General features: G+C 40.0%; 1 protein-coding gene across 3 annotated transcripts in view; it reads left to right on the forward strand.

Annotated features, from left to right (window-relative positions):
- Positions 1 to 12,257: 12,257 nt before the first annotated feature.
- CTNND2 (catenin delta 2) overlaps positions 12,258 to 16,997 on the forward strand; it is a 1,041,823-nt gene continuing 1,037,083 nt past the window's right edge. Inside the window, exon 1 of one of the 3 annotated variants that reach the window (XM_047768122.1) lies at positions 12,258 to 12,922. In XM_047768122.1, the coding sequence (XP_047624078.1) occupies positions 12,886 to 12,922 (37 nt within the window). In that variant the 5' untranslated portion in view covers positions 12,258 to 12,885. Of the gene's footprint in view, positions 12,923 to 13,429; positions 13,585 to 16,997 lie in introns of those variants that run through there. The other 2 variants (XM_047768109.1, XM_047768114.1) reach the window with 2 other exon arrangements.

Here is a 16,997-nt window from a genome sequence, read left to right on the forward strand (position 1 = left end):
AAGGAAGGAAGAAGGAAAGAAAGAAAGAAGACTGAGTTAAATAAGCAAAATTTGGTTGAATATTCCTGATTTAGAGCAATAGCTACTGTAAATCTATTAAAGTTGAAATTTAGCTGAAGGCTTTAGTATATTAGTAGTTAAACAGTACAGATAAATAGAGGAATTTATGCTCTATGAAGAGCAATGTTAAATCAGATACAGAGAGTATGAATTATGAAACTTAAACTTAATGCATACATGTCAATCTGAAATGAGGTCTCTTAAAAACTGGTACAAATTAATTAATTTTAATGACAAAATTAAAAGTAATTAAAATAACCATGCAAGAGGGTATAATTGTGTTACGCCCAAAATTCCAGAGGAGTACGCAGAATTGTGAGACAGTGACAATCAATGGGAAGCAAGGTGACCAGAGGGTTTGAATTTTATGTGACAGCTGAGGATGGCAGTGCTGAAAGTCACAACTAAGTGACTTTAAATAGGATCTGGGTGGTGTCAGAAGTTCTATAGGAGTAGTAGACTGTAATTAGTGCTTAATTTTCATGTCCATACTCAGATGAAGATAGCTTTCCAGGCAGGCGGGGAATTAGATGAGTTGGTGTCACCAAAGGTCATCTCTGGAACAGAATGAGGAGCAGTTTGTGATAGTTAGGAAATTCAATCTTCCCTTCAAAACACTGGAAGGAAATCTCCCTGAACAGATCAAATGGAGTGGGTATCAATTGGTTCCATGAACTCTCATGTTCCCAAGGTCTAGGAGCAGCCAGTGCAGGCCTGGTATAGGGGATCACTGTCCAGAATCTATGCCCTCCCAAGTAGGACAGGTTCACACCATTGTTTTACACTAAGGGAAAGACTTTATGTTTCTCTGTGGTGAATTTCATTTTGTTAATTTCAGACCACTATGTTGATCTCCAGAGACATATCCTGAAATTTTATGCTGTCTTTCAATTCTTTGACTTTTTTTTCCTTGCAGGTCCAACCTGATATTATGCTTTCTGTTTCTTCATTTATATTTATGAGTTTGCAGTATGAAACAAGGCAAGGTCTCTTGCAAACCACTAAGAGACCTCTTTTCAGATTGACATCTATCCACTAAATAATGCCGTGAGTCCATTTCACAGAAAAACCATCCTGCTCAGTATTTCTCATTCTTTTATGTCTAGAAGTATTTTGCAAAACATTTTATTATATGTCCTATAAAAATAAAGCTAGAAAAGTCCTAAGGAAGGCTTCTGATTTCTAGTAGTGCAGGAGACTTTTGTAGGAATTCTACTGTTATAAAAGGAGAAAGATATCTTGATTCTGTTCTTACTTGGTTATGGCTAAATATTCAGAAACCAGGATTGTTTCCTATGGGACAAAAAGCACTACAAGGACACCTGAGACTATTATAGTATCTCAGTGAGTTAACATTTAAATTATTACTCTGAGTAATTATACAAAGTTTTGACAGTTTTCCATGCTCTGCTTATTAAAAAGAAAATATGTCCTTCAAAAACATTTTACATAACAGACTAAATTTGGAATGTTTTTCATAATCTTGTTGCATATTGCAAACTAACTACTAAAGCTCTTATGATAAATGTGCAAATTTGATAGGGGTATATTGGCATTGCGAAACTGTTTTAATTTTTATGTTTATTATTACTAAATTCATTTCATGATTACATTTTTCACATTTTAATGTATCTTACATAGTTATGTGTGGGTATTATAAATATTGCATAATCACATGCATAATCAATAATTTTTATTTACATCCATGAACTTTTATTCCCTGTGGTACACATTGACTTTCCTAGGGTATTATTCAGTTTAAAGAAGAGTTTTTTTCTTAGAAAAAAATTTTTTTATTACTGTTGATTTGCAATGTTCTGTCAATTTCTTCCGCATGGCAAAGTGACTCAGTCATACATACAATATACATATATATATATATATATATATATATATATACACACACACACACACACACACATTCTTTTTTTCGTATTATCTTCTATCATGTTCTATCACAAGTGATTGGATATAGTTCCCTGTGATGTACAGTAGGACCTCATTGCCTACCTGTTGTAAATGTAGTAGTTTGCATCTACCAACCCCAAACTTCCAGTCCATCCCTCTCCCTCCCTCATGGCAACCATAAGTCTTTCCTAGGGCACTATTCAATTTAAAGAAGTCCCTTTTTCTTTTTCTCTTTCTTTTTCTTTCTTTTTTAAATTTGTGATGTAGAATTTATTTGGAACAATTAGAGAGCAGTGGAGAGTGTCTTTATTACCAGTCCTAAGCAGGAGTCAGGGATTTCTGAATTTTCCCTCCCAGCAGGTCTGGCAGGTAGAGGTTCTATAGCCTTGGGGATTCACTTATCAGCAGCACTAGTTTTTTTTCATTAAATTATTTCTTGTGCCAGGAACCAGTCTGGGGCCTCAAAGAGGAAGAAATATCTGGGTTCCATGTCCCTATGGGTCAGAGAGCAGGGAGGGGCTAGGCACCAGGCTCAGCAGCTGCCTTGACAAGTCCCACAAACTGGGAGGTCAGAGCCAGGTCATGAATCCATGAGGAAGTCACTTTCCGTACAATGAATTTCCATACATGCTCCTTAAAAGTTTTTATAACCCCCATATTATGATTTTTGTATAAAAGGAGAGGTTTCTTCCCTTCTCTTCTTTCCAAATTTTCCTTTTTACCAATCATACAAAAGAAAGGCATATCACTCATTCTAGCCTTATGAAATGTTCCTCTTTGTCTCAGTAAACTCTCTTTGTCTTAAAGTTTATTTTATCTAATATAAATACAGACACTCTAGCTTACTTTTGTGTGGTAGATCTTTTTTCATCCTTTACTTTCAATATAGTTCTGTCTTTGTATTTAGCATCTTAGGCATCATACATTAGGATCTTCCTTGTTATTCACTCTGTCAATCTCTGCCTTTTATACGGAGTGTTTGAGCCATTAACATTTCACGTAATTATTAATCATTATCATTTTAAATATCTCATCTGCTAATCTAGTATCTGGGTCACCTATGAGTCTATTTCTATTATATGTTTATTGACTGGCTGTTGGTCACTTGTTCTTATCTTTGCATAATAAATATAATGTTTTACTAATGCCAGACACTGTATATTAAAAATTATGGAACTTTGCCTGAAAGGATTCACTCTTTCGTGTTAGTCATATAGATGACTTGGTCAACCTCAAGTTTAATCAGAGACTTATATGAATTTACCTGAGGCCACAGTATTGCTAGGTATCCATCTGCATTTGTTTCATCCAGCTCTCAGAATCCAACCTTCTAGGGATTTTAACTGATAACTTGATGAGTTTCCCAAGACCACTATCTCAGGAAGGTCCTGTATGCAAAATTTTTCCCTTCTGCACAATAAGACTATTAAAATTATATTCTGATTTTTAGAGTTTTTTTTTTAAATTTTCTCACTGGATGCAGTTTCAGAAATTATCAAAAGTTTTGAAGGGAAAACCAGCCATGTTTCAGCCCCAGTTCTCTGTTCTCTCTTCTCACTGGGAGCTTAATTAGGTTTTAATTTGAGGCCCTAGGAGGGCAGCAAAAACTCTACTTTGCATCCATGTCTCATACAGTGGCCCTCTGCTCAGGAAAAGTCTCAAAACTCAGCCTCTTTGGCTGTATCCATTACTGGCAAATGTTCCAGGGAAAAAGCAGACATACAGTATCAGTTCCACCATCCACGTCCTCTCCTGACTGGAATCTTGGATTATCTGGTCATTTTTCTTTAGCAGATTTCTGATACTTTAGGGAAATACTTTTGTTTTTTATTCAAGAATTATAATTATTTTTAGTAGAAGTATTGAGATGCCACAAGTGATTCCATCTTACCCAGAAATAGAAGCTTGGTCTGTTTCTCAGCTGGGATGTTTATCATTTCCAACAATTTGAGACAACAAACTTAATTGAAACTATTATCATGAGAAATGTAATAAAGCCAAATATATAAATGTAATAATAACCAAATATATAAAATAGAAAATTGGCTATATAAAGAATGATCTCACTTGCAACAGGAATGTGTAGTCATAATAATGAAATGGGAAAATCACAGGGATATAATTTTAATTGAATAAGAGAATTTACATTTGTGGGTTATAATTAAACTGTTTTACTTCTGGGTTATGAGATGATGGTTCTTTTTTTATAATTTTTTGAATTTTCTAATTTATTTATGATGAGAATTTTTTACTTCTTAAAATAAGCAAAAGTATACACACATTTAATGTTCTATTATTTGGAAAATTCATCCCCAACAATTCTGCAAGTTTAATGGGTATGATTGTAAGAAATCTACAATCTAACCAGCCATGTACACATTCCATGCACACAGACAAAATCCTAGAGAATATAGGACCTATTTGATAACATTATTATAAACAGATAAACTGAAGTGGTAAATTGTATGGACCAGCCAATTAACTCCTATAAGGTACATACCATCATGAAATATAACGAAGAAAGCTACTTGACTTTGGTCTGGATGTTATGCATTTTTGAATTCCTAAAAATTCAGTGAAAGCAATAAACACAACAGGTTTACAAAATGAAGATCAGTGTAAACTCTCATCACTAGTCTGCAAGACATAATTACCTGCATGTGGAAGAGATTCAGTTAATGCTTACTAAGAGAAATAAATATGAAAAGCATTCATTGATGAGATGATATCACCTCTGTGTCTTGATGATTGAATAAGATACGTGCAATCAGATAAGAAGTGTGCTTTGCTACAGCAGCTAAAACAGCAGGAACAAAAGGGCATTTTAATGTCATCACTAATATTAGCCATAATTTATTTGTTGCTTACTATGTAACACACATAGTGTCATTTGTTTACCATAGATTGATTCATTCATGTAATTCTCATAATAATAAAAGAGGCAAATTTTGCCTCCCTTCTAGGTAGTAAAATAAGACCTTTTAGGATTATCATGCGATAACTGATTTCAGAATATGAATTCTGTACATCCCTGAGAGTAACATTGGAATGGTGGAAAACAGTAAGAAGGCCCAGTCACTGAAAATGGGTTATTCATCTTGGGAGATACTGTAAAAATCATTGGTTTATGTAGGGTGAACTCATTTCACAAAACTTTGACCATGACTTCATGTATTGGTCAGTGACAGCCATCTCCTCTTATATCATTCATTGATTTATCTTCTAATATATGTAATTTCTGACCATATTCATGTACACATTTCATCAAAAAAGTTTTAAATTTTATAAATAATATGTTGCAAGGGAAATACTTAGAATGATAACAGCTGTACTATGTAGAAGAGAGAGATTACAGAACATATATATTCGCGATTGTATTTGTCTGCCCATAAGAGAAACGAACTATCATGATTCAGCCAAATAAGGTTAATTCCCCCCCTCCCCATAATCAGAAGGTCAGGGAGAAGATGTCCCAAGCCAGTACAGTGACTTCAGGAAACTTTCAATATCCTTTTATTTCAGGTTTAGCCATCTTCGGTCTGTGGGTCTCATTCTCACGGACAACTCCAAGTTTCCACGTGGCAGGTTTAAATCCATCCTGCAGTTTGCATTTCGGAACGTAGGAAGAAGGAAGGAACAAGGACACTGGAGAGACCCCCTTTCCACAAGAGCCAACTGCCCTGTGACCACTCCCCGAGACTCTCATGTTTGTCTTGCTGACAGATTACATACAGCAGCAATATAAGCTGAGAAGTCTTATTTTATCGGGGGTCACATGTTGATCCAAACAAAATGTGGGTCCTTTACAAAAGGAAAATGGAGAGGAGAGATATTGGGGGAGGCCACCAGCAGTGATTTGAACTTAATTGGAATATTTTGGCTTAATTAGAAGAGTGAATTGAGAAGGTCAGGGATAAATCAATCTGAAAGGCCAAATCAAAGTTCCAAAGCAAAATAACACAAAAAATGGTGATGTGGACAAACATTTGATTCTTTCTATTCATGCAGGCCAATTTGAAGCCTATGTTTGTGATTAATCAATAATTACTATTTTTGGGAGTTCCCATCGTGGCTCAGTGGTTAACGACTTCAACTAGGAACCATGAGGTTGCGGGTTCAATCCCTGGCCTTGCTCAGTGGGTTAAGGATCTGGCGTTGACGTGAGCTATGGTGTAGGTCACAGACGTGGCTCGGATCCTGCATTTGCTGTGGCTCTGGCATAGGCTGGCAGCTACAGCTTCTATTAGACCCCTAGCCTGGGAACCTCCATATGCCATGGGCGTGGCCCTAGAAAAGGCAAAAAGACAAAAAAAAATTACTATTTTTGGAGTTCTCACTGTGGTGCAGCATGTTAAGAACCCAACTACAGTGGCTCCTGGTGCTGTGGAGGTAAGGTTTAATCCCTGGCTTGGGGACTTCTATATGCTGCAGGTGCAGCCATTAAAAAATTTACTATTTTTATGTAATGAAAATAATATAATGAAAATTAACAATTTTGATGGAATCCAAACTTGTTAATGAATAGAGCTTCCCTTCCTGGGGCTACAGTATACAGGATCATAATAGGTGCTATTGATTTTCTTAGGTGACTCATTTAAGTATTTCATTCTCAACCTTACTGAAACCTAATGCTGCATTTTTTTTTTTTAATCTCTTTAAGGCTGTACCTGGGAAGTTCCTGTCATGGCACAGTGGTTAACAAATCCAACTAGGAACCATGAGGTTGCAGGTTCGATCCCCGGCCTTGCTCAGTGGGTTAGGGATCTGGCGTTGCCGTGAGCTGTGGGTGTAGGTTGCAGGCGCAGCTCGGATCCCGTGTTGCTGTGCCAGTGGCTACAGCTCCAATTAGACCCCTAGACTGAGAACCTCCAGGTGCTGCGGAAAGTGGCCCTAGAAAAAGGCGAAAAGACAAAAAAAAAAAAAAAGGCTGTATCCACACACATGGAGGTTCCTTGGCTAGGGGTGGAATCAGGGCTGTAGCCACTGGCCTACACCACAGCCCCACAGCCACAGCAATGCCAGATCCGAGCCATGTCTATGACCTACATGATAACTCATGGCAACACTAGATCCTTAACCCACTGAGCCAGGCCAGGGATCAAACCTGTCCCCTCATGGATACTAGTCAGATTCATTTCCACTGAGCCACGATGGGAACTCCTAATGCTGCATTTTTGTAATAAATATTGTATAATGCTTCCTTTGCTATTTTGAAAAGAAATTCACAGATATCAACTGATTTTTGAGGACCTACATATACTCTAACATCAATACAAGGAAGAAACAAAAGGAAAGTTATTTGAAAAACAATATTATGGGAGTTGTTCTGTGGCACAGTAGGTTAAAGGTCCAGGGTTGCCATTATAGCAATCCCTGGTTCAATCCCTGGCTTGGGAACATCTGTAAGATGTGGGTGGGGCAAAAAATAAATAATAAATAAAATATTATATTTTTCTTTATGTAAATGCTCGGTCACAACTAGGCTAGAAGAACTAACAGGGTACTCAGATACTTGCCCCTACATGTAGCATCACCATCATAATAACGGCTATAAAAAATGATAAAGGAGTCTTCTTTTGGTGAGATAAGTATTACTGGCAATATTGTTCTTAATCTTACAAATAAACCTTGGTCAGTTTCTCAACAAAACAATATTAAATGTTTCTATAATTTATATCTTGGTAGCACTCCTGCAAAATTTGATGTATATTAAGACCATGCAAAAATACTTCCCACTTCTATGTATAAAGGAATAATGTGGCAAGCTTAGGTATTTGTGAAAAGGTTTTTAATAACCATGGATGAAAAGTCATGAAGGATACAGGCTGTTCTTCCTCCTGTGGGACTGTCACATATATTGCAGAATGTTTAAAATGTGTGGCTTGTGACCACTAAATCCCAATGACAAGAAAATACCCTCTTCCACATTTCTAAAACACCTCCTGGGGAAGCAATAATGCTTCAGTTAAGAAGCACTAACCTAGATGTTTAGTCTAAAAACTGAAATTATGTTGATAAAATGTTTATACTAAATCAACCTTGCCGTAATGTTTATCTAGAATATCTGGATGAACCTAGATAAGAACACTCCTGTTCCACTCTTTGGGTCTTATTTTATAGTTTGCTAATGTCTCTAGGTATTAAGCCAGCTGCTTTGGGAAGTCCATTCCTTCACCTTCCAGGAGCCTATTAAATCTGTAAGCGTTGCTGAAAAATCACAGCCCAACCTTAATTTCTCCTGGCTGCCAATGCATGTTACTAAGATTCTATGTTCAGCTTCACACTCCACGATTAGATATCTTCTTTCTGTATGTGTAGTTCACCAATGCCTGTAGACCTAAACTTCTGACCCATTGGCCAGCTCTGATGAGTGATGCTTAACCTTCTCTATGCTTCCCCACCTACATTGGATTTAGTCATTTTAGTACCTGTTGTAGCAGCCCTCTCTAGAGGCCTCGCTGCTCTCTGATTTCTTCAGAATCCACTTCCATTCCATTGTATCTCCAAGAACTTCAGCCATTACTGAACACACACTCTATCTCCTTGCTTTGCTTCAATATTTAGGTTTCTTCACCATGCTACCCATGTGTTGGCATAAAACACAAAATCCTGAGAAGAGGCAAAAACAATGAGAAAACATGGAAGGCGTTGAACAAAAGAATTGTCAAAATCATAAGCATAGAGACAATAAGAGAGAAATAAGGATATTTGAGTGTGGTTACCTTCTCATTGTGATGTCTTTTCTTCTGTCATCTAATAGCCTCAATTTATAATTAAATTCCATGAGGACAGGGATTTTGTTTTCTATTTATGCTGAATTTTGTCCAGTGTCTGAACCATAGGAGATGCTCAATAAACATTTGCTGGTAAATGAATGAATGAATGATACCATCATATGAGTAGTAGCAGTAGTACAAGTGTGGGAAAATTTGAAGTTTCAAATCAATCACATAGTGAATTAACTCACACATTAATATTAATTATAATGGTCAATTCAAATTAGTTAACTTACTTTGAAAGTCTTTAAAAGCAGAGTAATTTTTTCCAGTAACAAATGTATATTTTTATGACCAGTAACAGTGTTTTTTTTGTTTGTTTTTTTTTGTTTTTGTTTTTTTTTTGGCTCTTTGCCTTTTTCTAGGGCCGCACCCACAGCATATGGAGGTTCCCAGGCTAAGGGTCTAATCGGAACTATAGCCATCAGCCTACACCAGAGCCACAGCAACTCGGGATCTGAGCCGAGAGCCACGTCTGCAACCTACACCACAGCTCACAGCAATGCTGGATACTTAACCCACTGAGCAAGGCCAGAGATCGAACCTGCAACCTCATGGTTCCTAGTCGGATTTAACCACTGAGCCACGACGGGAACTCTATGACAGTGTTTACTAGACCTCATCTACATATGTAAATATATATAATATATAAATTATATAAACATAGTTATGTTCTTATTCTAGAGAATGTGATTTAAAATTTAAATTGTAAATTTTAAAGGAGTGTCATTACTTTCCCAATTTAAATGCTGGACAGCAACAATGATCATTCACATAGTTTAACTCACCAGCTTGATAAATTTGCACTTGTTTATCAATGAGTAATTCTCTGTAAAACTTGCAGGAATATTATTCTCTATTTGAACCTCAATGGCAAGTTAGATTGTAAATCACTTCAATTCAAATCAGAGTGTCACTCTCCTGAAATTGACATATTTTGAACAATAACATATGGTACATTAATTTATAAAAATGTTTTAAATTATTAGGTCTTATTCCTAAAAAATAAGTAAAATTCTCATGTAAAATATTTTTGCTCCAAAGCTTGAAAAGTGATTTGAAAAATCAAGAGGTGACATGCTTAGTATTTAGATGTGATTTCTGTATCACATAACTCTTTCAATGTATAAAGAGAAGAGACAGTAAAGGTTTCTCTTTTAGTGTCAAGTACTATAATTTGAAAATAATGGGTTAATAATTTTCTCGTCTCACAGTAAACTAGGAAACTCAGAATATTCCTTTTTACAGAAACTATCAGAAGAAGGGAGCAAAAGATGGCAGCAGTGAGTCGTTCCAAGATCTAACACCACCCGAGATCATTTTAATTTACTCTTCAATATTATTAAATTGTGCATTTACCAATACCTTAAGTAACAAAGTATTTTAGAAGAACAGAAATCATCTGCCTCTAAAGAAATCTAAGGAACTGCCTACAGGACATTTCCAAGGCATACAATTAATGAATAGGGTTTGCTATGGGTCATCTAAAAAATGACTCTAAAAAACTTCAGAAAATTATTTTCTTAACTTAGATCTATGTAGGCATAAAAGACATATGTATTCGCTTTGGATAGTATCTATCCACTTCAAATTTAACCCAAGGTGTAACTGACCTACCCTCAAAGTCTGCATACTTCCCTTCCCCATGTTTTTCTGAGTTAAAAGATGCAGAAAGGAGTACAGGTTAATTCCCACTCCCCCAAAATCTGACCAAAGCAATGGTGAAAACAAGGAACATCCTTTAAAATATAATTTGGCTTAATGGATACCGTGCTGCTAATACATCTTGTACCAAATACTCTACAGTAATTGAACTGCCTTTCTGAGAACTAAAAAAAAATATATATATAGTTCAACTTCTGCTGGAGAATGTCTGCCCTTAGACGAGTCGGAAGTATTTTAACATAGAACTGGCTTTAAAACTTGGAGCAAGGCTGGATAAATACTTTTGGAGGAGAGACCAAGCATATATGTGTGTGTGTGTGTGTGTGTGTGTGTGTGTGTGTAAGTCCAGCCCTGAGGTAGGAGGATTAAAAAACCACTGAATATTTGCACTGCTTGCAAAAGTCCTTGCTTAATCTGCTGCCTCTTACATTTATTTCTACCTGTTTAACCCATCTAAACTTTTCTCCTACTCTTACTTCAAATTATATTTTAACATCCTTCAAAGTATAATAAAGAATAGCCTGGATAAAGATTCAAGTCATTTAACTTTGTTGTCTAATCTTTTCTGACACAAAAGAGAAACACTTGGTTCCTCAGAACCACAAGCCCCTCAAATCCCTCTGATTACAATTTCCTGGACGCTGTCACACTCATCTGTGTCTAAGAAACCAGCTCTGCGGAGGCGGGAGGAGTGGAGATCACAACCTCAGACAATCTGGGAGCTACAGGGTCAGGGATGATGCCTGTGGCATCATTAGGAAGGGCGTTTGCCCTGGTCCCTGGGCACGTTGCGCTCTGCCTGCCTGTGTCTTGTAATTGCAGTAGGGGTGAGCCCCTTCGTGACTTCCAAAACCGAGGGACACGGGTGAAGGCCCAGAGCATTTCCTTGACACAAGACAAGGGTCTTATTTTCTAACAAGGCTTTCACTGTCCACCATGGTAATTCTACGTGCTGTATTTACCAGCAAGAGAGGCAAAGAGAACTCCCCGTGGAGTCACAGAGTTGTCAAATCAGGGGGTGATATGGAAAACCAAGTTGAAAATGAGAACGGTGCAGGTGCAGAGAAAGGCTATGCGGCGGGGCAGGGCGGGGTGGGGGACAGGTGTAGGTTTTCATTTTAGCCTGGGAAGGGGGAAGAGGAGGAGGAAGAGATGGTGGCAGAGGTGCGCAAGTTGGAAGAAAGCATAGGGGGCGCTGGAGGAGGGGAACCTATTTACGACCCATTTCAGTTCCAGACTAGACAATGGTCTTTCTTGCAGTAAGTTGACACACATTCCAGACTCAAAACCAGAGGGATTTCGTTTAAGGAGAGTCTCTCCACTCGCGAAAAGCATGTTTAATCTAAGCCCTGGAAGTGACAGTAAGATTGGACAGACGTTGTAGGGAAGACCTGAGATGGATGTCTTGCCCTCTTTGCTCTAGAACCACAGGATTTGAGCGGCTCCACCTTCACCCAGCAGCAGGCACCTTCAGCCTGCCTCCTACACCAGCACACACAGAAACTGTCTTAGAAGCCCCTCCATCCCTGCCCTTTGTTTGCAGGCTGACTTCTGCCCCGACCACAATTAACCTTCAGCATCTTGCACGTAAATGAAGTAACTCGTCCTTTGAGAACCGGTCCATACCGGGGTTCCAGGCCTTCCCCCGGTCCTTTCTAGTTTTCGCCTGGTTCGCGAACATCCACCCATCTGGGGGCTGGGGTGTGTGTTCCCAAGGATGCTCGGCCCTCTCGCAACCCGGGGCCTCCTCCCCTCTCTCCTGCTGCTGCCTCTGCTGCCGCGAAAACCAGGAGAAGTGGAATGCGCACGGCGAAGCGCCGCGCTCGCGCGGCGGCACTGGGCATGCTCGGCACCCAGGGCAGGTTTGGGCGGCGGGGCGGACGCTGCCTCACTAGCCAGGCGCCCGAGCCGGCCGCCGAGGCATAGGTGGAGGCTGAGGCTGCCGCGCGCCGCGGGAGGAGCCTCGCCCTCGGCGGCGGCGGCGGCGGCGGCGGCACAGGTGGCGCGGGCCGCGCGCGGGGCGCAGCACGGGAGCGCTCGGCGCCGGGCGCCGCGGCGGCCCCAGGCTCGCGCCCGCGGCGGCAGCCGGCCGAGCGGAGCGGCGGGCGCGGCTGTGGCGGCGGCTCTCCCAGCCCGGCCGGCGGCGGCGGCGGCGGCGGCGCCCGGATCCCGGAGGAGCCCGCGGAAGCCCGCAGGAGCCCTGAGCCCGCGGAGCCCGCGGAGCCGGGCAGGGGGCGCTGCGCTCGCTGCGCTCGGAGGGGCCGCCGGGCCGGGCTCAGCGCACTCGCGTCGGGAGCCGCCTCTCCCCCGCGGCGCTCGCCCCTGCTCCCCGCCAGCATCACTTGTCCCGCGGCCGCGCTCAGACAACAAAAGCGGAAGATGCTGCAGTTGGACAAGGTCAGGACCTTGCCCTGAAGCCGGGCGGCGGCGCGCACGCCTTTCCCCGGACTGAGGAGCTGTCGTTGGCGGCGGGTGCATGTTCGCGAGGAGACAATCGGGCGCCGCGCCGTTCGGTGAGTTGCCTTTGCCGGGCTGCTGGGGCCGGGCGCATCCCGCTCGGCGTCGTCCTCCTCCTCCTCGCCCTCCTCCTCCTTCTAGCCGCCGGTGGGGGTTGGTCCTCGGCTCTCCCGGCCGGCTGGCGGCGGCGGCTCCAGAGCGGTCCTGCCAGCCAGGGGAGGACCGCGATCGCGCTAGGTCCCCTCTCGGAAAACGGCTCTGCCTGGAATGGGGGCCAGGGTTAGTGCTTTTCTCAGAGCGGTTACCAAGTGGCTTCTCCGCGTGCTCCCCCTCCCCGCCACCCATCTCCCCCGTAGGAGGCGTATGTAGGGCAACACCAACAATACCGCTCCCCGCCACCCTCCAGAACAGACCCGTTGCATTCATGACGTCCCTAATATACGGGAGAAGACGGGTGGGGGTGGGGAGGACTTCCCTCCAGTCTTTTGCCCTTATGTTCAATGTCATTACGATGTTTGGCTAGAACAAAATGGAAATACTTAGTCATATGCGTCCATGGCTGTTTCTTCAGTCTCCCGCTGCTTGCCAGACCCAGAGCCCTTTGGTCTATATTTAGCTGTTTCAGAGGAAGCATTTTCAGCTCGATTCACAGGTTTCGGGGGCTTCTGCGTCCTGACAATAGATAGAGAGGCTCCGGAAAGCGCCGCCTGAAACCCAGGTTTGGAACGCTGTGCGTGTGGGTGGGATGTTGCGATGCGATATTTGGGTGATCGGTAATTAATGGCCGAAAGCAAAGCTGCTTTTCTTTTTCGCCGACCTTCTCTCATTCTGGTATGTAATGTGTTTCCATCGATTGCTGCTCGGCTGGTTCCAGCCACTACATTCAGAATTAAGTCACTGGAGAGGTGGTGCAACCTTCCTGGTCTGTGTGGTAGGAAAACAATCTGGGAGGTTTTGGGGTGTGCGTGTGTTTCCCACAACGAGCAGTTACTTCTAAAATGCCTAAAGTTGCGCTCCATTGCAAATTTTGGGGATAGTGAAGAGTGGGAAGAGAGAAAAAGAGGGGCAGGTTGTGGTTTCCAAGGTGTTATTTTCCCCTTGCGTGCTTCAGTTGAACTGATCTGATTTGCTTGGGCTCTGAAAGGTGTTTTTCACATGCATGCTTAATGTTACCAAGCAAATATGTTGCTTTAGAAAATGAATAGTTATAGACATCTTTCAGGACTAATATGGATGTATATATTTTCACTTTTAGAAACTATGTGACTGATATTTAGGATGCTTGGACTTTTCTGCAACAATTTCCATGAAAATAAGGAGGTGCTGCAACTACCTAAGAGTTATCTCATTGTGCATCCTTCCATCAGCAGCTTTAAACTACCACCAGCTACTGATGATAATTCAGTTTGTCTCTTTGCTGTTAGTAAATCACATACAGGATTAGAAGCCTTTAGAGCTGCACCACTTTTAAAATCCGGTGGGAAAGTATTTGATATGACTCATATTGAACTACAGGACTGAACCTGTGCATGACTTTGGGGGTCTTGCTGTATGGGAAGTATGACAGAGAGGGGCAGGCATTCTCAAATAGGGACTCGATGCTAGAATTTAAACCACCATGAAATCTCTTTGCCACACACACAGAATCCATTTTTAATGTTTGGGGGGAAATGTTAAGTGGCACCCTTTCTGGTCTGTGGGTTACAGGATCTCAGGACTTGAATGAAGATGATTGCATTTGGGGCGAGATGTTGAAATTTGGGAGGCCTGTGATTATACAGCTAAAGAGTCTTAGTGTCTTGGAAAGACTACTATCGCCCATGCGGCTGGAGTTAACTGAAGAGTGTGGTTAGTTTTACCAATATTGCTTGAGTTTCACCTTTTTCACATTCAGAGAACTTTCCAAGAGCACTTTGAACACACTCTTGTGCTTGTTGTGTTGTTTTAATATTAGATTTTTTGCAAAAAAAGAAGCAGTAGGTGAAGTAGATATTCATGTCTTTTGACTTTTCCTTTTGAATCTAGTGTTTCCGTTTTAAACATGATTCTTAAAGGACTAGTGGAGATTTCTCAGTGCCTGTGTGTGCATACAGAGCAGCTGATGGGTGAGGAAAAACTACTTGTATGAGTTTTTTTTTTTCCTAATAAACTTTTAATTGGGAAATTTTTTCTCCTCTGTGCTTTTAAAAAAGTTCTATTGAAGTATAGTTGATTTGCAATGTTGTGATAATTTCTGCTGTATGACAGTGATTCAGTTACACTATACACAGATCCTTTTTTTTTCAGATTCTTTGTTGTATGAATTTTATGTTATATTGTGGGTTAAAGATGGTAATACTTGATTGAATGGCAATTGTAGTGAGTATGGAAGGTTGTTGCTCTATTAAAATTGTCATAGTCTTGTGCGAAGGAGTTATTTAATTTGGTGTATGTTTGTGTCATTGTATAATCTAATCATTATAGATGTCACTGATGTTTTCCTTGTTTGTAATAAAAGTCATGCACTGTCAAATTACAGTATTTCTATCAACTTCCCGTCTTTCACAATTAGCCCACAAGCCAATTCTTTCTCTGAAATAGTTCATCAGAGAGAAAAATGGAATTCAAATGATATTAGTTGGAAAATGTGATTTGTAATTTTGTTAAATAACTTCTAAGGATAATATCACATTCATAATGACCTTAACATTAAACATGAAGTTATCGTATTCTCAAATATAATATTACCTTTGACATCTAAGTGAATATGCAGTCCTTTTCCTATTTCCTAATAATATTATGGAGCTTGCTAGTTTCTGTTGTGCTTTTTCAAAATTCTCTTTTATGGTATGTGTTTTTGTGGAATAGTTGAGTTCTCCAGAGTAATTTCATCAGGTTGTCCTTATGTAAAAAATTATTAAAGTTACATTTAAAATAATTTATTGTGATTTATTTGTTCATAAAGTCAGGGATAATTTGTATGGACCAGTATATCTGGTTGTAACAAGTCAATGGAACTAAAATAGGAGCTGTTGACATTTTGAACTGCCAAAAGCGTTCTCTCTTTTTCCTTTCTTTTTCTGATGATTATCCCCAGAAGATATGCATGCCCATTTATGGTTGTTTCTCTTTGTGAACTTTATTTTAATTTATTTAGCAGGGAATTGGTTATGGTAGGGTTACTTACTATTCCTAAAAGTTTTTATTTTTTATGAAGATTTTTATTTTTAAAAGATGCCATATCGTTGAGAGTATTTAAACTTGAGCATCATAATTTCAAGAGTGAACAAGTGCCAAGAAAAGACCAGCGGGTGTTTTTAAATCTGGTACTTCCATTGAAAGTATGGTACAGTAAGTCTTTACTGGCTGAAATACACCTTCAAGCCAAATTCTTCAGTTGGCTGCCATGATGGTTTTCATGATGCATATTCCAAAGGTGTCCTCAGGGATATGGTACTTGATGGCTTTGTGATGAATGTCCTATGGATGTGGCTGAGAAGTTAATTTGGGCAAGAATAGTTCATGATATTTGTTGCTGGATTCAGGTTTATCTGATTATATGCCAAAGCAACAGCTTCTTATATTAATGTAAAATATTAAACGTGTCATAGATAAATAATTTCTGTCACATTCTCTGCCAGTCTGGCTTCCTGATTAATAAACTGTCTGGTTGAGTTTAATGAATTCAATTATATTCACAAACAGTACCTCCAACCTAGGAAACTCACAGAAACATTTCATCATACTGTGGTTTTATTCCATTAAAAATGTTAAGACTCCTAACAAAAATGTGTAGTTATGACACCTCCAGTTGTTTATCTTTTGATTACATAGCAGCTGAGTATAATTTCAAGCTCTGTATCATGCTTAATTGATTTGTGGAAATGTCTTAACTATATTAGGATATTGAAGTTATACTCTGTATCAATTAGTTTTTGACAAATTATAAATAATGACTAAATAGGTGAAACAATGCTCCCTAGAAGATTTTCATCTTAGGAAGGTAATTTGCTTGTGTCCCTATAATGCTCACTGTAGGACAAAGTCCAGCTTCTTCTCTAGGAATATGTATCTAGCCTGAAATGACAATTAATGGAATAATATATTTTAATATATGTAATTCATTTCACATGTAACTTTTCAGAAATCACA

Source organism: Phacochoerus africanus, chromosome 1 (assembly GCF_016906955.1).
Source record: "Phacochoerus africanus isolate WHEZ1 chromosome 1, ROS_Pafr_v1, whole genome shotgun sequence".
In the NCBI taxonomy this organism is placed as follows: Eukaryota; Metazoa; Chordata; class Mammalia; order Artiodactyla; family Suidae; genus Phacochoerus; species Phacochoerus africanus.